The 24,148-nt window shown below is 45.2% G+C and overlaps 2 protein-coding genes across 6 annotated transcripts in view; one reads left to right on the top strand and one right to left on the bottom strand.

Annotated features, from left to right (window-relative positions):
- ctdp1 (CTD (carboxy-terminal domain, RNA polymerase II, polypeptide A) phosphatase, subunit 1) overlaps nt 1-18,385 on the bottom strand; it is a 29,594-nt gene extending 11,209 nt beyond the window's left edge. Inside the window, exons 1-13 of one of the 3 annotated variants that reach the window (XM_011609194.2) lie at nt 18,266-18,385; nt 16,562-16,857; nt 15,912-15,995; nt 14,053-14,146; nt 13,453-13,581; nt 12,655-12,805; nt 11,993-12,083; nt 11,607-11,782; nt 9,651-10,622; nt 8,735-9,089; nt 7,355-7,508; nt 1,797-2,008; nt 1,429-1,622 (exon numbers count right to left, since the gene is read on the bottom strand). In XM_011609194.2, coding sequence (XP_011607496.1) covers nt 1,604-1,622; nt 1,797-2,008; nt 7,355-7,508; nt 8,735-9,089; nt 9,651-10,622; nt 11,607-11,782; nt 11,993-12,083; nt 12,655-12,805; nt 13,453-13,581; nt 14,053-14,146; nt 15,912-15,995; nt 16,562-16,857; nt 18,266-18,301 — 2,769 coding nt within the window. In that variant the 5' untranslated portion in view covers nt 18,302-18,385 and the 3' untranslated portion in view covers nt 1,429-1,603. Of the gene's footprint in view, nt 1-1,428; nt 1,623-1,796; nt 2,009-7,354; nt 7,509-8,734; nt 9,090-9,650; nt 10,623-11,606; nt 11,783-11,992; nt 12,084-12,654; nt 12,806-13,452; nt 13,582-14,052; nt 14,147-15,911; nt 15,996-16,561; nt 16,858-16,991; nt 17,153-18,265 lie in introns of those variants that run through there. The other 2 variants (XM_011609192.2, XM_011609193.2) reach the window with 2 other exon arrangements.
- adck5 (aarF domain containing kinase 5) lies at nt 16,747-23,956 on the top strand. Of its 3 annotated transcripts, none has more exons than XM_029845187.1 (15): nt 16,747-16,863; nt 20,116-20,207; nt 20,284-20,433; nt 20,544-20,619; nt 20,742-20,942; nt 21,029-21,169; nt 21,624-21,737; nt 21,815-21,946; nt 22,014-22,097; nt 22,173-22,254; nt 22,353-22,431; nt 22,498-22,589; nt 22,658-22,910; nt 23,277-23,393; nt 23,462-23,956. In XM_029845187.1, the coding sequence occupies exons 2-15, from the start codon at nt 20,137-20,139 to the stop codon at nt 23,562-23,564; spliced, it is 1,695 nt and encodes a 564-aa protein (XP_029701047.1). In that variant the 5' UTR covers nt 16,747-16,863; nt 20,116-20,136; the 3' UTR covers nt 23,565-23,956. The 3 variants fall into 3 exon arrangements, with proteins under 3 accessions (XP_029701047.1, XP_003969173.3, XP_029701048.1); XM_003969124.3 differs by lacking the exon at nt 16,747-16,863 and adding an exon at nt 18,775-18,931; XM_029845188.1 differs by lacking the exons at nt 16,747-16,863; nt 20,116-20,207 and having other exon boundaries at nt 20,368-20,433; nt 20,747-20,942.
- Nucleotides 23,957-24,148: the final 192 nt, after the last annotated feature.

The raw sequence follows: 24,148 nt of genomic DNA, 5'->3' as shown, positions 1-24,148 counted from the left end.
TATGTGAGGCTCATAAGGCTCCCGGCTTGAATTAAAGCTATTAAAACTTTCCTCGGACAAACGTTTGCCAGCTGGGGTCATAATCAGAGACGGTTCTGACTCAACACGAGATGGTTCTCTAGAGCGACCTAAGAAAATTACGATTTTGCACTTAGTTCCAAGAAGCGTTTGTGCTCATTAGTGTCGACATGTCAAAGGCGTCTTCGGTGCTTTATTACGGTCGTAGTGAGTCACGGCGACTTCAGAGGACAGGCTAATCTGTGGAAAGTCAGCCTGTTGCCGACAATCAAATATCGCAGACGCTCGCCAAACAGCGCCAGCATTATCATTGGGCAATAATCAATAAGCACAGAGACGGCAGAAAAAAACATCACCACCAAGAGGGACGCAATTTATAAAACGGCAACTTTCCGGAGAGAATGCGTAGAAGGAAGGTTGAGTTCTAATATCTGAATGTGTCATAGATGGGAAAAGATCATTTTACACAGTTGTAGACACCCAAATATAAATTCTAATTATTACTTTTGGTTAGTTACTGCGCTTGACAGTTACATTTTATCCCATCGGGGGATCCTGGAGGACAATTTTATAGCATGAGGCACAAAAGAGAGAAATATAAAGGCTTCGGTGGCACAAATCAATGCTCCCGGTGCCTGAGAAAGACTTTTTAAAAAAGGAAGGTGTATAATTATGGACTTCCGGGTTTATGTTTTACTGCAAATGACATTGTAAGAAGCTCAGAACTCTGAGTCACATCACAGTTGGGCCAAATACCCTAATTAGCTTCAGAACTTCTGATTTCCACAACACACAAGTGACACTTCCTTTAATATGGGAAAAAAGTGGGTGGAGATTCCTCCATTCTCATTAATAAAGGATTTAAATGGTCCAAACTGATCCCTGCTTGCATTTATTTCTCTAAATTTCTGTGAAATTGAGATGGCAAGTAATGAGTCTTCGGGGTAATTTCAAGCTGTCCTGCATTCAGGGTGGAAGGAAACAGAACACTGCGAAACCAGCAAATCTGTTTTTGCTCTTAGACGGCAAGAAGAGAGAACAGCACAAGTGGACGTTCACCGCGGTATCTTAGCAACAGGTGAGTGTCTACTTTGTACAGAACACAATAAAGTAGTAAAACTGATAAGAAAAGAGGACAGGGTGAGAACTATTAAGCCGGAACCCCAGAGAGTGTCGTCTGAAGCAGGAGATGGGGAAATTGCCTTGATGTCCCACCGTGCAACTGCTAATCTTTGACTTTGCAAGACAGGAAACAGGCTTTGCTGAAGCCAAGGTGGGCGTCAGACTTCTCTGATTAAAAATCTGTAGCACAGGAAACACAATGGTTATAATACCTGTCCTCTCTAAACGGTCTCGATTATAGGGACAAAGTTTCAGTGGTGTTGCATTGTGTTTTATGAAAAACTTTCATCCGTTTCAGGGTTTTTTAATATAATATAATATAATCCGTTGGGAGTAATCGAACAGCTTGGCTCTCATATGTTCCCTCTTTGACTCTGTTTGAATTCCTTCTCCATGGCAACGGACCAGACAGTCTGGCTTCTGCGCGCTCGCAGTGTGTTATGAGTGTGTGTTATGTTCACAGTCACCGGATAAGCAGGGGGCTGCAAAAATAAACAACGCGCTTGCAGGGATTCATTCAAATGTTGCTGAACCATTTCAGCTACAGGTCAGCACAGATAAAGAGAATCAGCAGCAAACAGAGGACAGACCCACCAAGTAATTATGATGGAGATAAAAGTTGCTCTTCCAGTGATGGTAAATGAACACGCTCTCACCTTGGCGCACAATCCAAAGTGTCGTTCTCGCCGGACGGCTCTGGCGTTCTCTCGTCCAGGCCCAGCGCCTGAGGGCCGGAACCTCCGCATCTCATCTCTGCAGACTCCGGCTGCTGTTGCGGCTGCTGCTCATCGTCCTCCTCGTTGCCTGGTTTATCCTTCCCTCGGCCCTCGCTTTCATTGTCGCTCTCCTCTCCCAAGATGTCGTCCACCTTTCAGAACAGAGGAGCCCTCATTAGCTTTGCATGGAGGGATTATTAGCATTTGCTTCACATCAGATGTTCAACAAGTGGTTTGGACTGATTATCCATCCCTTTGAAACTGGATCTGAACTCTGATGTGATTAAAAGTCACAACAGTCGCTGCATTGTCACACATTCTGATATAAATTGGAAAAAGAAAGTGTGTAACTGCAGAATACGACAGATGATGGACTCAGGCCGTCCCTCTGCGGGAGGAATGTTTGCAGATGTGCAATAAATTCTTCGCATTAGTTGTGTGGAGACAAACGCTGGCTGACTACAGCAAAGCGAGCCTGTCCGCTGGGATGTTCAGCAACAGAAAGCAAAACGATCAGCACCAACACCTCATAAATCTTGTATTCCACAAGCGGCTCAGGATTCATACAGCCAAAAGGTTAGCGACCATTTAGGGCAGGTCGACCTATTGACACGAGCCCCATCGATGACAATCGGAGGTGGCTATCGACAGAGCAAATATGCAGCATTTATTCCAGCGACTCATTATTAGTAGGATTTAACTGAGGAAGAAGCGGGATTAATTAAGAGGGAGGGTCTCCTGGGGCTCCAGTGAGGATCATTACTGGCATAAAGCCCAGCTCAGTAAAGAACCAATAGGATGGACCTGGAAATAATAAAAAAAAAAGAGCACCGAAAGCCTGTGACAGATCCTGCAATTCAGATTTAAATGACAATGACCCCAAAGGTCACCAACAAATTACAGGCCAGGACACGAAGAAGTAACTCAGAATTGATGATTCTGCCTCACCGGGATGTTTCTATTCATGCAGCTGTGTTTTCTTTTTAATGGGCTCGGAGGACACATCGTTTCTGTAATAATCAGGTTCTTTGTGTGAATCACGTCAGCACTTGTTTGGGTCTGACGCCAACCTTTTAAAAACCAATGCAGAGTTCACCAAGTAAGGAAGGAACTGGAATGGAGGCCACCCCCCCACACACACCCACACACACCCCTTTCCTTAACTAATGGAAAGATGGGTCCTTGAAAACTTTTCAGAAGCTTTTTATTCAAATGGGATTCGCAAAGGACAAGGAAATTAAGATTAAAAGCTTCATAACAGAGCGAAGCTCAGCTAGAGACCAACATACTGATGCACACATTTACTGAAACCTTTTTGATTCGCGGCTGCAACACAACAAAATGCAAAGACACGGAGAGGCTCTAAAACCAACATGTGGAGGATTACAAAGAAATTGTTGAGACATAACCGCTGACTTTGGCATAAATTCCTCAGCCCCCCCCCCCCCCCTGCTCCTGACTGTATCCACCTGGGTGGTTCATTAGCTCCGGATCACCTCCAAGGACATTCAACACTGCAGCAAGGGCCAAGTTCAGCTCCCGTGGGAACCGCTTACAGCAGGAACTCACCCATTTCACCACCTCTGCCTGAATTGACATAAATAAAGCCTTACCTGCAGAGAACAACAGAGTTTTGCAGGAAAAGGAATCTGTGATTGTGATTAGTGACTCTCATTCACCCAAATGACACACATGTTCTTCGGTGCAGCTGGGGTTATGCAAGGGTGCTTATATAACTCTGAACTTTGGAACTTTAGCAGGCATCTGCTGTGAGGGGTTCAGGTGAGGAGAGATATTCCTTGATGGGATGCAAAACAGAATGACTTGCTAAATGGATGAATAAACGCACCACCAGCTTTATAGGGAGAATGGAGAAGTGGTGAGGGAAAAGCTCGTCTGAGCGTCATGACTCGCTGGCATATCGGATGACTGCAGCAGACCCTGCAAAACCTCTCAGCCTTTTACAGCTAAACTGTCAAAAGACATTCAAGAGACATTCGTAAATGCTGTTAACAAAAACACAAAAGAGCAAAATATAACTTGACACTAGTCCGGAGCACAGCGGCTGAGAGCGCCTGGATGAGTTACACAGGCCGGTTCAGGACCGAGGACAGCGCCGGACACGCTCGCCAGTCCCCGTTTAGGTTTTCTCTTTTCCAATTAAACGATCATTTAGGTACAAATGGAATTGGAGATGAATCATCTTTAACACCATTTTTCCTGGTTACAGTTCCGAGAATATTAATGGGAATAATAAACATCTGACAACATTCCGTCAGAGCGGATGATGTGCCTTGGTCACATCATAAACTCCACGTCTCATCTGCTTGGAAAGGCCTATAAAAAGCATCAGCTGTCATGTTTAATCTGTCTGGACAGTTATTGCCACAGCATTTCTACATCCGATGTGTGGTTGAGGAAGATTTCAACTTAACAAAAGTGAACCAGCTCTGTATCGGGGAGCGTTCTTCCACAGTGGAGCTGAAACCTTCCACTCGACTGCTGGATTGTTGGAATCCATCTACAGTGATCCTGATTCCAAATAAGTGGAGGCCAGCAGACTCAACTGTTTTGGTGCCAAACAAAAAAAAAAAAAAAAAAAAAACCCCTCTCACTGGGATCAAAACCAATGACCCGGACTGCAATCAGCTTCACAGTGAAGCATGAAATAGACTTCCAGAGTAAGTATTTTTTGTAGAATCATGCAAAATCCTGCCCTTGTCTCAAGGGTCAAGGGGTTTTTCAGGAAGGATATAAAAGATCAATAGCAGCAGGTGGAGGGTGAGCGGAGACCAGTGTGACTGATCGCTCTGATGGATCTCCTGATCCCTGACTTAATGAGCCTTGTCTCCGAGGGCCAGGCAGCGTCACGTCTGTCATCCCAACACTGCCTGGTATCATATCTGTTGAATCATGATGCCTGCATGCATCAAGGTCTCCCATCAGCTTAATGAAGATGCCAAAGGCTCCAGCACACAAAATGACCACCTTTCACCACTAATAATATGGAACAAAACTAGTTTGTTTGGCACATTAACCGTTACGCAGGGATGCCGCTGGGTGCCGCGTGAAAAAATGAACAGTGGTTTGGAGGAAAGGTCATTTGGTTGCTGTTGAGATTTATTGCTGAGCAGCAGAGCACGTGTTGCTCCAGGTAAACCCACAAGTACGAGCGTGTAACCACCGGTGACATTTGAAATGTGAGGCCGTCCGCCTCACTCAGATGTGTACTCTGCCCCTGCCAATTATGAGCTGTTCTTTCCCCCCTGCCCTGAAGAACCCAAGTGCTTAAGAACGTCACAGGCTGCCCTTTACTGAAGGTGGTTTGAGGAGAGTGACATTTGAAAAACAGCGCATCTCCAAAGAACCCGTCCTCGGCGGACAATTATTTACTTTTCCTGAGCGTCGGGGAACGGTGTATCTCCCGGTGTATTTTCCCAATGATATTTACAGCAAATGCAGTACAGTGGAATTATGTGCACGAGTGAATTTGGTGTGTAGTTTTGCCTGTTGGGATCACTGGTCAACTTCACCAAGATTTAAACCTGCCTGTTCTAAATTCCATGTTCACACTGCGAGTGCAGTTGGTATTTTAGAAACAATGGCCACAGTGAACACTTCATTAACGGAATAAAACACCATCCGTGACAACAGTTTAAGAGGAAAAAGACGACCTTTAACTGGAAATGAAAATTAATATTAGGTCTGGGCTGCACTGACAGTGTTTCACTGCAACATCCGAAGCACACGTTAACTTTAAAATAATATATTCAAGTTTAGATTCCCCAACAGGAAATGCCACCATTTGTCAACACCTTCCAAAGGCAGACCGAATAATCTGAAAGGCCTGACCCAACCTGACATTATGTACCGACTCCAGATTAGGAACAGAAACACAATTTCCAGGTTGCTTCCTGCTGCAGACGTCCTGATATCTGACAGACACAAACACGGATGTGATCTTTGGAAATATCAGTCTGCCGTTACATAACCTGTAAAGGAGCATTAAACTTTAGAAAGGTTTCACCTTCCTGAGAACAGGAGGATGGTTGGATTTGATTACTGCAAACTCAAGTGACAAACACCAATTAATGCAAGAATAATGGTGAAAAATTAAAATGGCAGCAAGCAGAGCAGGCAACACCAGCGCAGGTGTTGTCCCAAATTATTATTGTGAAAGGAGAAATTAGAAGAAAGTCAAATTCTGGGAAAGGCTTAAGCACTTCTAGTTAAAGCTTTTGCCTGCAGCAACACTTGGTTAACCTCAGAGTGGAGTTCTTTCCAGTAACTAGAGTATATTCATCATTAAAACCATGACCAATTACAGTGACAGGCCCATCCTTCAATTAAAGAGAGCAATTTTCTTCAAGGCTATAAAGCCAAAGACATTAGAAACCAGCAATCTATCCACCTTAGCAGTGGTATTAATTCACAATTTCTCAACAGAATTTAATAGATGCATTTTTAAGGTAAAACAAAGATTACTTTTCCAGCACACATAGACCATTAGCATCTAACATAAACCCCAAAGGTCATTACAGGATGCATATAGATGGGAGAGAGGTTAGCTTTAGGTTATTGCACCTTAAAACACAGCTTATAAATGACTCCAAGAGCAAAGCAGGACTTAAACCCCACAGAAATGAATTCACATACAGTTAAGCTGAATACTGCAAAGTACAGGATAAATAAAAGTGCTGGGCAGCACTCCAGTGACGCACTTTCACAATAAAGGACACAATCACGACCATTATCCAAGACGTGGTCTCGCAATGAGCACAGTCCACATGACCGTGTGCCAAAGCCGTATTTCCTGGAGCTCAGGAGCTATTGATGGACTTCAAGGACCCACTTGATACTTTTTTTCCTCCAGCAGAAGCATTAGAAAAAAATTCAGACTCCATTAAGGAGTATTATCTAAGCGGGGGGTGCAGTGCTCTCGCACGTCAGCGATCACGCAACAGTGACGAAAGTGCAGAAAGACGATGGTTGTGACAGCCAAAGAAAGAACATTAGCCTGGGTGGCAATTCCTTCATGTTAGTGTCAGACAGTCTATTGGGTAGATCTCATGTCTCTGTTCAGACATCAAACCGAGTCGTTTAAAGTTGTGAAAGAATCCAATTCTGAATTTAAATCAGAACAAAAAATGAGTTTGTCTGTGCGGGTTTGAATTCTGGATACTGGATTGGAGGTCTTGGCTGCTTTGCTAGTGTCATTTTGCAAATATTATTGGATGTTTTTCAAAGAGGGACATAATGAAAGAGGCCAAAAAGAACTAATTAAATAATGGCCTGATCCCAGATGCAGAGGTCTGTTTATTTTAGTTTTAGGGGTCTACTGCTCCTTGGCAGTGGGTTTGGACCTCTTCTATATTTAAACTCTTGTCTGTCTGTTGCTAACTCGCTGTGAAATAACCACCACGGCAAGAAAAAGGCAATTAAAATACAAAACATACCAACATTTCCCCCCCATTTCTTTTCCTGCCTGTCACATGTACCTCTCTGTCCATGCTGTCTAGGTCCTCCTTGCACAGAGTGTAAAGGGGCATGGTTTCAGACATGCTCAGCTGCCTTTTCCGCCTGGAAGGTCCGGGCTGCTCGTCGTCTTGGCTGGATCCCGCCGACTCTGCTGGCTGACAGTTTGAAGTTCCCCTAAAGTGCAAGGACACAAAAAAATTCCAAGCATGAATGCTATGTAGGCTAACTAGTTAGCCAAGAAGACAATGACACCAGAGAGGGACATCTGCTGGATCTTAACGACAGACTCACTGACATTAGAAGCCCCACGGTTTACTTACCTGACCTATTTTGTGTTTTATTGCTTTTTGATCTTTTCTCTGCTTCCCTTCTGTGAAAGATGACCTTCTGTTCTCTTCTAGTTATATTAAAATGACCTAGTTATATCCTTTCGTCTTGTACTTACTGTAATCACCATTTGGGCACTATTTTTAGGAGGAAAGGATGAGTTGAAGGGGTCGAGGATGGTGGAGTCAGATGATAAGAGAAGACTTTTCCTTCCTAATAAGGGCTCCAGAACAAGGAGGCTCCGCGCGTTCGCTTAGCAGAGTTTCATTAAACTGATCTTCTTTGATGATTAAATCTAAGTTTGTGCAACATCAACAACCGGCACACTCGCTTTAATCTACGAATTATGTAAGGCGGCCTTGTGCCAGCTATAATTAACTAGAGATTTTAAAACAATTATAAGCTATTTTCAATGAGTATGCTTAGAATCCTCCTCTCCCATTGGCACAAGGTAGCTGGATTGTAGTGCATCTGTATTTACAATGTAAAATAACCGCCCAAATAGAAAGCTCATCTTTAAGCTACGCCACATGCTATCCGTTCCCCTCGCCGCCATATACGCAATCATCATAACGACAGTCATGGAGGTTTTATTGTTCCTTGGCTGATAGCGGAGGACGCCGAGTGTCTCCTGTCCCCGTCGAGAGCAATCCCTGTCAATTACAGTCGAGTAGCGCCATAGCAACAGTTGTTGTGTTCACAGAAAAGGGGCAGACTCAAACGAGGCCCAGAGGACGAATCCATAATTTAAGATCTTATGAGTGTTTCTGCAGTCGATACTCAGAAATGTCAATGGCATAAAGATCCCTATTTTACACGTTGTGGTTAATGCGTGCCCGGGGGGGCACAAAGATGTCTGTGCCATGAGGAATAGGTCACGAAAATGCAGCTCGACAGTTTTGTAACTGTGAGAACGTCAGTGGATTATCATGAGTACACATTTTGTGGTTTTCTGAAGCTCTGATATATATATATAATATATATCTAAAAAAAAACAGGTTAATTCAGCTGCCTGTGACCACACGGCTTTAGCTTGAAGAATATTAAATTAAAAACATTCTTTATTGTGTTACCTGAGGCAGGACTGCTCTGCCAGAGGTCCTGGAGTCTGGAAGACTGGTGGTCGTGACACCTGAGGGCCCCTGCGGATCAGCTTCCCTGTGACTGGGTCATAGGTGCGGATCTCGGGGGCGGGGGGCACAGGTTTGTGGCGGATGGCTGCTGCTTGGAAAACGTGTTTCTGCAGGGAACTCAGATTCTCGTGGAATGCCGCCGGACTGCTGCTCCGTGATTTCTTGGAGTAGTCTTCCTTCAGTGGATACAGTTGCTCCTCCACCCTCTCCCAGCGCTCCAAGCAGCTCCACAGCCAATCGGGGTTCACCACTCTCAGGTGCTTACACCCTTGGGCCTGGCGGACCTTCTCTGTGCCTGTTGAGGGGACAAAATATTGAAATGAATTCCGATTTCATCCCTTCTAAGCAATCCAGATCAATAGAGGTGTTTTTTGTGAGAAAATTACATTTCCCTCCTTAATCACTGTTCCACTCACTCTTATTCCACTTCAACGGCCTCCCAAGTAACCAGAAGAACCAGGGTTTTGTTTCGGTCGGTCTACAGAGTATGGCAATTCAGCTCGCCCAAAATGTACTGGTGTTTGACACAAAGAAAGTCTAGAAGCTCATTAACCCGCTGTTATTCAGTCACGCGAGGCCAACAATCACACTGTTCACATCCTGACAGCCAGCAGATGGACACAGGTTCTATTCAGCCGGCACAGTCAGCAGTACCTGTTTTGTGCTGCTGACAACCTCATCAAAAGTGCCTATTATAGCAGAATTCATTAAAACTAACAGCGCAGGTTCATCTCTGCTGTGAAGTTAATTGATTTTAAGGTTCAGTTCTCACTTTGAGGAGGTAAACAAAACTTTAGAAAAATAAAGGAATGAACAAAGCGGCCGATGTCGACAGCATCCAAACGTTTGTGCATACCTGCTCTGGCTGCGATGAGATGTGTGGTCTGACCGGGACCTTTGGTGCTCAGGATTAAACTCCTGCTAATCGTGGCCCCCAGTGCTTTGGCGTGATAGTATTCGCGGGTCTTTTCGATGGGGTAGTTGGTGGGGTAGAGTCCGCTGAACACGATCGTCGCCCCCTCCAGTGTTTTACTCTTTAGCTCCGGGACGATCTTGCGGATGTCTGGGCTCTCGGGGGCCTCCTTCCCCAGGTAGGCCTCGTAACGTGCGTAGTACTCTGCGTGCACCCTCTCCAGCACCTCCTCCAGGTAGATGAGGTGGTCGTCTTCATCATTATCGGCTTCATCCTCATCGTCCTCGTCTTCTATACTCTGGTCCAGCAGCTCCTCCCCTGTGGTGATTCCAGACTGCTCGCTGTTCTGAGACTCCGTTTCCGGCTCCCTTTTATCCGAGTTTGCATTTTCTGGGTCAGGGTCCGGAAGAAGGATGTCTGAAGGTTCTTTTGAAGTGTTTTCTTCATCATTCAGACCTTTACTGTCCTCCTGCCCTGCCACTTCCTGTTCAGATTTATTCACATGGCAGGACTTGGCTTCACCGTGGTGCTCAGCTGAGGGTTTGTCTGTGCTCATGTCATTGTCACTGTCACTGGAGAGGTCAAAGTCCAAGTTATTGGACTCGTGGCTCGGGCCTGATGAGTTTGCGCTGTCCTGTAGCTCTGGTTTATCCAGCGTCCTGTTGCTTTCACTGTCCGTGCTGTCCACCTGAGTGTCCTTCTGTCCCGACCCTTTTCCCTGCCCTGGTTTATCTTCCCCTGTAGGACTTGTCCGTTCATTTGAAGGTATTCCCTGAGATGACTGACAAGTTGTGGAGTCTGCATTTCCAGAATTGTTCTGGTCTTTTCCTTTTTTTCTGGGTCCGTTATTTTGCTCATTACCACCGAGTGTCCTGACTGTTTCTGTGCTTTCTGTGGATCCACTGGATGGACCTCCTGTTGGAATAAACCCCAGATATTAAGGTGAAATGATGGTCAGCCTCCTTTAAATTTAACCAAGTATTTATGATGCATCATTTCTGTCTTTTTAGTGTTGTACCCAATATATCCAGATTTTTCAAATGTCTGCCACCCACTGCTATTAAAAACGTTCCAGCAATAAGCGGTCCCACATCTCACCATGCCGCCTTTTGCCCTAAGTGTAACCTGCGTTTAAGCCTTAGAGCTGATCTAACTGCCCCGCAGAAAACATCCTTTTCCATCTCCCGTGAACCGAGCCACTAAACCGAGACGGCTGCCAATTGAGCATGAAATTAAACGGGGCGATTGCTGGTCAACAGCTGTTTTTCCCCACTAATGGTTGTGAGCGAGCCAAAGAGAAGAATTCTACCTCACTCATACATTCTCAGGTCACTTTAAAACAGGTCAATTTGTGATGAACTGAACAGGAATAAGTGCAAAGACACACACAAACGTAGTAAAAAAAAAGAACTTGATTAACCTCCTCAGCCCGTTTAATTTTAAGAAAAATGTGTTAATGAGGGTAAAGTTGGATATTCCCTCTAAATACAGCAGATAAAAAGATTTACACTGGCTAAAACCACTCTGAACACATTAAAGGTGAATAAATAATAAACACTTATTCCATGTTTGCATTTATAAATAACTGAGCTCGCCAACACAGGCCCAGGCAGTCTGGCTTATCAATAATGGAAGCCACGTCCTGAGAGTGGGTGTAAATTTGGAGAAGGGGGGTCCCTGTAGAGAGATGCTGGCTGGCTCTGAGCAGCTTGTTTCCTGCTCTGATAATGAGGACAACAACTATGAGGATCTCAGTTTAGAGTTCAACACAGGGGGGCAGCCATGGGTGAGGGTTCCATCCTGGTTTACTCATGCTGCCATGTACAGAGGTCAGCAGGTTCCTCACATGAACTCAGCACACTGAACACATTAGCTGCCTGATATGTGTGGTCGCTGTACCTTTTCTTTCTGTCTGAGCTGTCTGAGCGTCCCGTGATCCAGGGGGTGCGTTGATGTCGCCCGTGCCCTGGAAGTAAACGTATTTCTTAACGGTAACGAGGTTGGGTGCGAACTTCCACACGTCCTCTCGGTCATCGATGATGCAGACCATGGAGTCCCCGCAGGGGAAGAGATTCCTGTCAGGAGAGTCACACGGAAGATGTGAGCAAGCAAACTTTTGATAAGAGTTCAATCTTTTATAGGTTTTTGCAGACGGTGTAAACTAGGTCAGAGCATCTCTGACTTTGTTGTAATCTTGTAGACAAATGGAAGGTCCCGAGATGGTAACGCCAGTGAATGTTAACGATGGAAACTCTTTTCATATTTCACACGATGCCATTCCTCACCTAAGATTTCCCGTCTTTGAGAAAGGATCAATACACTCGTCTCTTGAAAGAATCCGATGAGAGAAAAGCTTCTTTTCAGGATCCAGAAAACCTAAAAGAGTCGAGAGGGAGTTTTTCATTTCACAGCAGGACTTTTGAGAGCGTTCCGTCTGCCTGAGAAGAAATAAACTGCAGCTTCGGTCTTCTGTAGTCACAACAGGGAGGACGTCAGCCTTGCTTGAGCATTGCTGTAAAACGTGCCGAGCTGCCTGCATCAGGGCAAAAGAATCCAATTCAAAATGCATTAAACATTCATCATGTGGAGGCAGAACAATCCAGGGCTGGGACTGCTGCCATTATATACGTTATTAAGGAAGGCTATGAAGGCAGCATACCAAAAAGAAAGCACATAAACACACCTACACCTCAGTATCAGTCAGCCCCAGATCGAAATATAATGGAATTATGATGAACTGGAAGTATTGAATTTTATATGTGTATTTAAGGCAGATAAATTAAAAATGGTCCCTGCTGCTGACATAATGATTCTGAGAAGCTTTTGCAGCCCCCCGCCCCCCAGCTAAGACAAACCTCAGCTGATACTACCCTCTTGTGGACATGAGCGGATGGTACAAGTGCATCCGCAGAGAAAAAAAGAAGCCGTAAATAATCTAGTCTGTTACCGGCGATGGTGTGTGCATAAAGACGGCTCCCGAATGTAAATACGTGCAGCTCATACAGCTTTGCAATTTTCTCCAGGAACTCCTTGCAGTGTGGGCGCAGTCGTGTGTGGAGCATCGGCTCTCCTCGTCCAAGCTGAAAATGTAAAATACCCTGAGGGAGAGAAACAACCAAAACAAAACAGGTAAACGAGGGGATGCGCGTCAAGGTGCTTTTGCAAAATTATCCACCAGATGCGTTCGTGTGCAAATTATTACATGCACTTCTGTCATGGCTAGGTTACACTGGCAGACTGCACAGGATAAAAGGGAAATCATGCAGCCTTTGAGTGTCATAAACCCAGACGGCTCCGTTGCACTTGCCAGGAAGTGAGGAGATTATACAGCAGTTAGTGTGAATGGCCACTCAAAAGTGGAGTGAAACACCCACTGCAGCAGAGAGCACAGAGCTTTATTCCCAGCAAAGAAGGTTTCTGGAACCAACTGACTTCTGATAGTGGCTTAACAACATCTGCGTGTTAGAAAGCGCTGATGCCCCTGATTCAAACCTACAAGCCCAGATTTGATCAGCCAGTCCCTCACCTCTCCAGAAATATAAGGAGTATTTTACCTGCATCAGCAGCAAATGGCCTCTTTAATCACTAATATGTTCTGCTTTTTCTATTTAATTTCCATCAACATCAATCAGAAGTTCACAGGTGTAATGCCACCACCCGCCACAAGGTGCCACTAACAAAAGTTGAGCTTTGATCACGCGCCGCACTGCCGTCTTCTATCGCAGCAATACAGAAAGAAAAATACCTTATTGGACATACGCTGGCAGTGCTGTTCGGTGGTGTGGATCAGCGTCTGGTCCAGATCCACCATCAGGACCAGTTTTTTGTTCCGGTGGAGCCTCTGCTGGTCTTCTCTGCCCAGCTGCTCTGCTTGCTGTTGAAACGGATGAGGGCAAAATTAGCGAAATACTACACTTGAGTCAATACAATAGAGGATTTAATTATTTAGGAAATCATGTTTCAAATCTGCAACTCTTACAGTTTCAGCAGGGGTATCGTGACAGTTTCCCAATTCCTTATTTCTGTATTTGAATCTATTTGGAGACTGTGATTGATTTAGTTGATAAACTAATTTAATTTGATCATTGAGCCATTAAGTACACTGAAGCATCCAACGTCTGGGCCAAATAAATCAGGATTTGAGTTTATATTTTATAAATCATTGAATAATTGACTGAGATAAGGGATGCTTATGATATTTTACAGGGTTGTGAGTAGATGCAGCAGGAGGTGACAATAAAATTCATGAAACGTGAGAAAAGGAATGTTGATAACAATGATGTTGGGATGAATGTGATGTATGTGGGTCTCAGACAGTCTCCCAGGTAGCCATCACATGACTCACCTCTGCGCTGACCATTAGCTCAGGAACACTGTGCACCATGGAGACCGTTGCTGTGGAGATGGGACTTTGCTGGCTCCCATTTGTGCTCTGTAACCTGGGAGAGGCAGAAAGAGAGTGGGAGTTGTGCATTTTCTGGTTTGCGGAGTCCTTGAACACAACATACGGTACTTGAAAAGGAAGTGGCTTTGAAAACCACGAGCGCAGATGTCGCAGCTGGTCTTTATGTAAAAGAAGATAGCAAAGAACATAGGTTCATTTACAAACTGATGAGACATATTGTTGGAATTCCTTCATGATGTGTAGTGTAGTACCCACATTATTACCATGAACAATATTAAATTAACAATAAAACCCAAGTAATGTGACCATGCCACCTTCAACGGGGCAGAGAAGTGACAGCTCCATTTGGGGCGTTTTCTTGGTCTTAGGCGCCCCCTAGTGACCCCTGAATACTTTAGGACAGAGGTGTCAAACATACGGCCCACGGGCCGAATCAGGCCCGCAAGTTGGTTTAATCTGGCCCGAGAGATGATTATGTAAAGTATAAAAATGATCTGCAAATGTTCAATAAACTGCTGTTGTAATTGTGTCCACTTGGTGGCGCAATAGCAATTGTGTTAAACTAGCCAACTGTTTGTACTGGGGCAGAGCAAGTAGGTGAAGCAAGGGCAGCCAATCAGGACGAGCTACTTTGTGTTTTGCCCACTATTTATTATGGCTCCTACTCCTAGCCTTATATGCCTCGTCATCCTGATTGCCCCAATATGTCACTGTCAAAAAAAGAAAAGTGGACACAGATTGTTCCAAGAAAAATGCTCGTCGCCACTTTATGAGTCTTCATGTCGACAAATATGGCAACTTTCAAGGGCGGCGGAGAAAAGAGAAGGTGGATGAAGTGTTGTTGGGTCTGAAGAAGCAGAATTCTGTTTTTACTCACAGCCGAGAGGTCAGTGACACTGCGGTGAAAGCTAGCTAGGTCATTGCTAACGATGATGCAGCTCTCTTCCCTTGTCTGAAACGTGTGTCGGAGACATGAAGCGGTTCAAAGATAAAGTAACGGGACTGTTACGGGAGTCTGAGCAACGTTTTCACATTTTTGGTGAACTGGAGAAAGACTTTAAAGTTTTTTGCTCTCTGTTCACCGTGAATCCCTCTGATCTGCCCGTCAACATCCAACTTGCCGCAGCTAGCTTGGACACATTTGATCAGAACCTCTTGCCAGGTTACCCCAACAGCCCTTATTACAAGGCTGTGCTCCATGTTTGCAACCACATATCTTCATGAGCAGATTTTCTCTAGAATGAGCATTAATAAAACAAAGCTGCGCTCAGGGCTCCCGCACAGCCACTTGAATCACATCCTGAAGTTGGCTGTCACTCAGAATGTGATGCCTGATATTGATGCGTTGGTGGAAGCTAAAAGATGCCAGATATCAGGAGTCAAATAAACAATGCAACCTCACCTAAAGAGCTGCATGAGACACCTTTTTATAGTTCTGTGATCTGTGAAACAGGTCCGTCAATCCCTGAGGATTGTGTGTGTGTGTTGTCCTCAGTGTTTTGTTGTTTGTCCTATTTTGGTCAGTATTAAAACAAACTTATTTTCCCAGTGATATACCATGATTTGACAGGTAGATTTTCCTCCCTGTGACCCCTGAGCTAAAATGAGTTTGACACCCCTCCTTTAGGACTAATATAGTCTAATCATATTTGTTACGTTTTTGAGTGTCTCACACACACTCTATTCAATGGGCTGTTAACCTGAAGTAATTAAAAAAAAACACCAAATATGAATAGCAAGTTAAACAACGCCTTCTAAAATTACAAATGCATGAAATGCAGGAGTTTATATGTCCTTACTGGGTCAGGTCCTGGCCACATTCAGCACATAAACCTTTCATCACGATGGGGTGGCTGCATTGCTCCATCCTGACAATCACACCCCTAAAAAGAGATGAAATGAAAAGGAACTGTCAGTTTTACAACAACAACAAGTTAATTACAAAGTACAAACGCAGTTGGGAGATGGTAAGAAAATGGTAAGAAAATTATTTTCTAAAATTAAACCACCCGTGTTGATGTTTAATTGTTAAATCGGGGGACATCAATGAAAACCAGGAATTTACGAGGACACATGAATGCAACACGAGACGCGGCAAAGGATTTTTACTGTTTATAGCACGCTGGACATATGGTGAAAACACATGTTTACAAGTAAGATTATGTAAAGGTGTGTTTGCATTTAAAACATTCACTTCAAGTCTGCTGATTGTTGAGACCAACTTGACAGGACAAGAGTAACCGACGTTTACTACGCTACTAGCAAACATGCTACCATGAATGCGTCTAGCGATGCTAGCTTGTTAGCTAGCTAACGCTACAACCCAAGTCGGCGGCTGGCAATGCGATACCAAAACAACACTTGACACAAGTCCTGTAACCTTTCTTGGGGGGAGGTGGGCAACAAACAGTAGTTGTGCGTGCTAGCCACATGGAGCATAGTAACTCACCCGGGGGCTATGACTTGTCCAAGTTGACAACATAGCTCCGTGATTACTCCTGCACGGTCCGATCTCACCTTCTTCTCGGGCACCCTGACAGCCTCTGTCCCGCTTTTCTCGAGTATGGGGGCACACAGTGCTAGCACGGAGTCCACGTTAACAACAGACCCCACTTTGACTTTCCACTCCAACAGCCGTAGCGGAGCAGCCGAGGAAGACGAACAGATATCCGCCGCTTGCACCCCGGGGCCCATCGATGCTGTACCGCCGCCGCCACCAACTGAATCTGCAGAAGGATCCTCCATCTGTATGTGAGTAAATGTGTGCCATCAGAGTTTGAATTTGATTTTTTTTTTGCATCGACATCCGACTTTGAATTTGGAAAAAATAAATTAAAAAAATCCCAAAACATCAGGTTTGTAGCACATATATTATTTACCTCGAATTTTGAGTATTGGAAAATTCGACATGTAAAAAGGGGGGGAAACGAAATAAAATCAACGTCTGAAAAATATCCAGTCGCAAATATTCAGCTGCAAAAGAATACTCCAGTCGCAAACATCCAGGTACCCAAGGAAAATCAATCGAACCCTGATTCAATTCGTTCAATATCCAGCCAATCAGCGTACGCGCTACTAGTCATGTGACACAACGGGGTAGCTTTTTTTTTTTTTTTTTAAATTGACATCCGTACAGAAACAAATAAACACAGTGCGGCGTCAAGAAACCGGACTGACTTCAACAATACAAATCTTCATTACAAAATGTTACAGAAAAGTTAAGGCACATAATAAAAGTAAAATAGGGAAAATGCATAAATAAATAAAATAACCAACGTTCGGGTATAAAATGTCTTTGCATTTGTCTTCATTTTCCTGTTAGGGATAAAAAATAATGACACAGCTTATGAAAAAGGTAGATATTTGGTTTTGTTTTCTTCTCATTTTATGCATAAAGTGTTTAGCAACAAGGGTTATTGTCAGATTACAGAAATTTACACATTTAAGGAATAAACAATTTAGTAGGTCAGCCCAAAAATCGCCCGAAAATTCTGTTTCATTACAGAATGTTGCAAATGTGCTCAAAACACAAGCACTGATTTAAGAGTTAAGCAGAGTATATTCCATTAAGTGAAAAGATAACAGTCTCAATATCATCCAACAGACACATTCCCTAGAACTTTTTTAGTAAAATTGGGAATTCTTTCCAAGTAAAACGTATCTATAATTCCGCAATAGGGTGTTATGAGGACTAAGATTGTGCTTGAATGTCATTTTCCATTACAGTAGAACCTGTTAATTGAAGGCTGAAAATTTGATGGTCACATTTAAGGGAGAAGCTTCCTAATCTCATAAAAACTGGAATGTGGAACCACTGACTGTTTCCATCTCTTAAAAAGGATCTTAATTTTAATGGTTTAATTAAAACAATCCATATCAAGAGCTCCTTCCTCATATTCTTTAGTGCTTTTCTGATCTTGACGTTAACTTACTTTATAGTCTTACAATGTTTTATAGAATTATTAGAAGATTTTCTGCTACTATAATAAATCATGGGACACCCTCGTTTCATTCCTTTGCTTGCTGGGAATCTTGGCCATCGTGTAATACATAAAAGTGTCAATTTCGGGCGATGTGCAATAAACAGCAGCACTTGAGCACTTTTGAATGAATTTTACCAACACAACGGTAAATTTAGAGTAAACGCACTCACCGAAGCGCCATCAGTGGAGCTCCTATTAGTTGACATAGCTGCGCAAATGATCTTTCCTGTTGAGTCCCCCGCGTTGCAGCCGTGGTGGTGTCACATGACCAGTGGTGCGTAACGTGATTGGCTGAATCTTGATCGAACCGATGCGGGGATCTATTGCTTTAGCCTGGCTAACCGGATGGGAGTATATTTATTTACATTTTAATTTGTTTACGCCGATTTATTTCGCATGTCCATTTTTTACACAAAGAAATTGTTGTATTTGTAGTAATTCATAAATTACTTATTCGCAGAAAAAACATTAACGAAGTCACGGACAGTTTTTACTGATTTCGTTTTGTATCACGTGTGCACATAATTGGTATTATTAAAAGAACGAAAGATAAATGTCCATAGTTTCACCAATTTGCGCAGCTCATAAAAATAAAGCTATAACCCCACAAAAAAAAGACCGCCTTTGGACGAAAACGGAAGTAAGGAGAAACTAGGAAGTGTATGCTCTTGCTTCCGATCCTCTTTGGTAATCACCAATAGCAGTCATGAGCGTGTGAGCGCAATAGTTTGTTTCCGTGGTCAGCTAGCAGGAAGACGACTTTGGACAACGTTTCATCACAATAAGCTGAGCTGAGTGGTTTTTCAGGAAATATGACAAGGGAGACTAACAGAGTGGTAGGTATATTGTCTCTCCGGGCATCATTTGTCTTGTTTGACAGCGGCTTAGCATTCTTGCTCAGTTAGCCAGAAGCTAACCCCCTGACCTGCAGCCTGTCGCGTTCCAATGTCTTTTCGAATGAGCAGCAACCTTGGTTTGGTAAACGATTGATGGGTGCTTTTAAGAAAGAGAGCAGCAGGTACGTTGGCATATTTGTGGCCGACGGTAGACATCCCCCCCTGCTTTAGTTTGTTGGACATGTCAATGTTCAGGTCCCTGACCATCGCTGCTATCTGCACATCAATTTGTCAACGCTGGAGACACTTTGTCCCTCAGATACCGACAGCGAACAAAAACAACAAAGTAACCCTGATTACACGTTGGCCCTGATCTAGACCCCTTTACACGCAGACACACGCACACGCAGGGGTTTGAACATTTGTCCTTGTGGGGTCTTTGCGTAGACTATTAATTTGTACAAGCTAAACTAAGAGTCCTTCCCTGAACCCAATAAATCACAGCTTGTCCTTAATGAGTTGCCTTAAACAGGCAGTTCTGATGCAGAGCAGCGGACCCACACATGATGTAAAAAGACTCTTATTTATCCTTGTGTGACCCAAATGAGAAGATTGTGAAGTTATCAGGGAAGTGGAAACATCTCGTTTAGCTTCGCTCAAACATGGCTTGTAAACTCTCTCAAAACTCCAATTAAGACCATCACAACATTTGCTAATTTTTGATATGGCTGTTCAATGTTTCACGCATGTTTATTTTGCTAACCTTCCACCAGGAGTTGGTCTCGCCTCTGATTTGATAATTAACAGTAAAATCAATTTACTCTGCACATTTGAGAAATCTGACGAGCAATAAATTCAGCCGCGCTGCCAGGGTTCCCTCGCAATCCCATAATCTTCCCAAAGGTCCGAGGCAAAAACAAACTGTGGGTTTGTACCGGAAAGATAAGACTCTTCCCGGAATCTGCTCTTACAGGTTCGGACAGATCTCTCGCAAAATCCTTAAAATAGTTCCTGTTTTGAATATTCATTTGCTTCTGACGCAGCTTCTGTAACTAAAGGTCTGTCAGTAAATGAAAGGAACAAATCCATCAAAAATTAACCGGATACCTAGAAATCCTCACAGAAGTCCAGTAACCGAGACCTTTGACAGACCATCCCAACCGTTTTGTTCCTCCTCTCTGTAGTTCCGGTTGTGTTTGCACCACATGACTCTGCTCAGAAGATGTCCCCGTCCCGGCTCCTCGCTGCAGACCGCCAGAACCTTCAGCTCACCCAGGTCCGCCCCTGCAATGACCCTCAACGTCGAGTTGGCAACGGCGTCCTAAATTTGTGCCGCCGTTTCCTGCTTCCAGGGAAGGAAAACGCAGAGGGTTGCTATGGAAGACGCTCGCCGGCGTCTCGGTGGGTGTGCCCGTGGCAGCCGGCCTCCATTACGCCGTGTCCCCTCCGCGGGAGAGGAGGAAGATGAGGATCGTGGTTGAAGGATTCGGTCGCCTGTGCAGGTTCGTCTTGCACGCCTTGATTCTGACGCTAAAGCGGCCTCTAGCGTTTATTCCACGCAGCCCTGAGCACATTCCAAGTCAACTTCCGACCCTTCACCGTGCGTCCTCAGGTCTCTCTCGGTGGGAATATTCATCTCCGTGGATTACTGGTGGACCACCAACATGGCTCTTCGTGGCCTAGATGAGGTAAGCTCTTTCAGGAAAACCAAATTAGGGAATACGATACAATAATACTTTCAACAATAATAATTTATAAGGGAATATTGTCCTTTGGAGCATCATGTCTTACCGCTGTCCTCCCTTGCTAGAGCAGCCCATCATATTTGGCTGAAATGTCAGCCTGCCACCAGAGGGCAGCAGACTGCATCGTGGACGGAGCTCTTCGCAACGGCGGCCTGTACATCAAGCTCGGCCAAGGTCTGTGCTCCTTCAACCACCTCCTGCCCCCCGAGTACATCCGCACCCTGCAGGTCCTCGAAGACAAGGCCTTAAACAGGCGGTACAGAGAGGTGAGATTGCTACGCTCACGTTGGCGGGGGGGGCGGGGAGGGTAGGGCGGCGGGAAATTTCTCAGGCTCGTTTGTCCGGCTGACAGGTGGACGCTCTCTTCCAAGAGGACTTCAACAAAACCCCGCAGGAGCTTTTTAAGACGTTCGACCACGAACCCATCGCTGCTGCCAGCTTGGCTCAGGTTCATAAGGCGGAGCTGTTTGACGGGACGCCGGTCGCTGTGAAGGTGAGCGGCAAAGGTCACAGATGCGTCCGCAGTTACCTCTAAGGACGCCTGTAGTCCAGGATTTAACGGCTTTGCATAGAGAGTACATGACATTATTCCTCCTAATTCCTTACTGACATTATTCCTTACTGATAGTCACTTGAATCTGTGGGCGGGGCTGCACAGAACATTGTTTTTTAAACCCCACAACCATCCATCAGGTGCATTATTATCAGTGTATAATATATGCAGATGACACCTGATCATATTTATGAAAACACCAAACAGGAAATGCTTTTCTGGAGAGACGTTGCTTTATAGACACGCGTTCAATTAACAACCTCAAACTTGGTTTAAGAACAAGCTAGCTATTAGCAGCATCTAGAAAAACCGAGTTGTGATGGACCATTAGACCACTGTAACATCGTATCAGGCCTATTGAAGCCTAATGAGCAGTTGTTCCGGGTCCCCACAGGTGCAGTACATAGACCTCAGGGATCGTTTTGATGGGGACATCAGAACCTTGGAGATCCTCTTGGATATCATCAAGTTTATGCATCCCAGTTTTGGATTCCGTTGGGTCCTGAAGGTCAGGAGGCCCTTTGTGGATGGATGTGCGAAGCCATTCAGGTCAGACACAAACTGGATTTCGTGTGCTTCCTGCAGGACTTGAAGGAGACGCTGGCCCAGGAGCTGGACTTTGAGAACGAGGCCAGGAACTCCGAGAGGTGCGCGCAGGAGTTGAAGCACCTCAGTTTTGTTTCTGTTCCCAAAGTCTTCTGGGAGCAAACCAGCAAGGTGAGTTTGTTGACGGACGTGCTGACCGTCCCCGTCGTGGTTGACGTGGTCCGTTTCCGTTCCTCAGAGGGTTCTGACGGCCGAGTTCTGCCACGGCTGCAAGATCAACAATTTGGAGGAGATCAAAAAACAAGGACTGAGTCTGAAAGACGTGAGTGGAAACGCTCGGAGTGGCCGAGACTTTAACCTGCGGAACCTTGAATCTGACGGTCTTTCCGTTTCTCAGACCGCCGACAAGCTGATCCGAACGTTTGCTGAGCAGATCTTCTACACCGGTTTCATCCACGCTGACCCGCATGCTGGAAACGGTGGGTCCATCACCCACATCTTCCATTATTAGCATTTATCACCAGATTAGCCTGTTCATTCCGTGACCTTTGCCCCTTCGTGGCGTTTTTATCGGCAGTTCTGGTCCGACGAGGTCGAGACAACACGGCGGAGCTGGTTCTGTTGGACCACGGCCTGTACGAGTTTCTCAGCCACTGGTAAGATTTAAAGTCTTCCCCTGAAAAATGTCCGCCAGGGCTCTAACGTCCGCTGTACTCTGCCAGTGACAGAGTGGCGCTCTGCAAGCTGTGGCGGTCCATAATCCTGAGAGACCAGGCCGCCATGCGGAAGTACTCCAACGCGCTCGGCGTCAAAGGTGACGATCTGAACGTTTCCAGCGGTCATTGTTGTCAATTTAGCTGATTTTTCGGTCCATGCGAAAAGAGTACTTCCTGTTCTGCGAGATGCTGCTGCAGCGGCCCATCAACATGCGGGAGCTGGGCCTGTCCAACATCCTGAGCCGAGAGGAGAACGCCTACATGCGTGAAATGGCCAGCCAGCGCTTCGAGAGCATCATGCAGGTGCTGAAGTCCATGCCCCGACCCATGCTGCTCGTCTTCCGCAACATCAACACGGTGCGCAGCATCAACATTACCCTCGGGGCGCCGGTGGATCGCTACTTCATCATGGCCAAGAGGTGAGTGCGGCGACAGGAAACGCTGATAAATGCTGCGCCCAGAGCTGTGACGGGCTGTTGGATCTTGGCGCTAATCGTTAAGGTTCAAAGACTCGGGAGTGAGACGTCGTAAGTTTAGGTTTCATCTGTGTTGCCTACATAGCTCCGCCCACATTATTACAAACCCGCCCATTTAGGCTTGCTGCTGTGTCGAGCTCAGATAGGAACAAAGGTGCGACGTCTCACTCTCACAGCCCTAACCTGTCACTGGGTGGACCGAGACCGAGGCTTTGACTCTTGGCTGTGTTCCGATTTCTGCACATGAATGTTTTATTGTTTGAGTGAGATATTTGTTGCTGACATTAAACCGTTCCATTTGCCGCTCAGCGCCGTGCACGGATGGGGGAAAATTCAGGCGGAGACGGCGGGGATGCTGCCACAACTCTGGCCCTTCCGCTGGGCCAGGGCGACGTGGGAGAGCCTCAAATTTGAACTAGCTTTACGGTAAAAACTTATTAACTCATCAATTGTTCGTACTGGTGCTGCTGAGTGCTCACAGCCCAGTTCTGCAGGTGGGAGATGGCGGCCATGAGTGTGACGCGGTCTTTCCTGAGCCTGCTGTCATACCTGGGTCTCGTATCTGTGGATGCAGAAATGTTGGAGTACCTACAATAGCCGCAACACACGTCAGACCTCAAGACAAGAAGCAATTTTTCAACGCAATGGCAGGGGGCACTTACTGCAGGTTGGACTCATGTCTTCAGAAAGTTTTATGCTTTTAAGTTATTTTATTTCACTCAACATCAGGAGTTTGAGCAGCATTTTGCTTCAAAGAAAATGCTGAGATGTTAGGATTCAATTGTCTTCCACTGCTCCAGGTCTTTTATAATTTAATAAATGATTTAGTAGTTTAGGTCCTGTAAAAATAAATGACTGTTAAGTGGTAAGAATGAAATAAGTTGAGTGTTTGACACTGAGGCTGGAGACATCCTTGGGGATTTTTTAAATCAGATTTGGTGGTCTTGTCATTCATTTCAAAATGTTAATAAATAATTCTACCTCTGTTTTATGAGGAATCTTGTCATTGCTTCTAGCTTGGGTGGGTGCCTTGTTGGCTGTTTTGTTGGGGGGGGGGGGGGTGCCCTGTGGCTGTGGGGGGCCTGGTGCCATGCCCTCTGGTGCCACCTGGGCTGTGGGCACTGGCCATCACCACCAGGGTGCCCCCCACAGTGCCCACATGCCAACCCAGGGCCCCCTTG

This window comes from Takifugu rubripes, chromosome 12, assembly GCF_901000725.2.
Source record: "Takifugu rubripes chromosome 12, fTakRub1.2, whole genome shotgun sequence".
Taxonomy (NCBI): domain Eukaryota; kingdom Metazoa; phylum Chordata; class Actinopteri; order Tetraodontiformes; family Tetraodontidae; genus Takifugu; species Takifugu rubripes.
This window is presented reverse-complemented; position numbering and strand designations above follow the sequence as displayed.

What these genes read in the sequence shown, in the direction of transcription:
- adck5 (XM_003969124.3), top strand. Translation starts at nt 18,908, where the DNA reads ATGACAAGGGAGACTAACAGAGTG. An exon ending in AGAACCTTCAGCTCACCCAG is followed by an intron (nt 20,208 to 20,283) that starts GTCCGCCCCTGC and finishes TCCTGCTTCCAG; the next exon opens with GGAAGGAAAACGCAGAGGGT. An exon ending in CAACGCGCTCGGCGTCAAAG is followed by an intron (nt 22,590 to 22,657) that starts GTGACGATCTGA and finishes CCATGCGAAAAG; the next exon opens with AGTACTTCCTGTTCTGCGAG.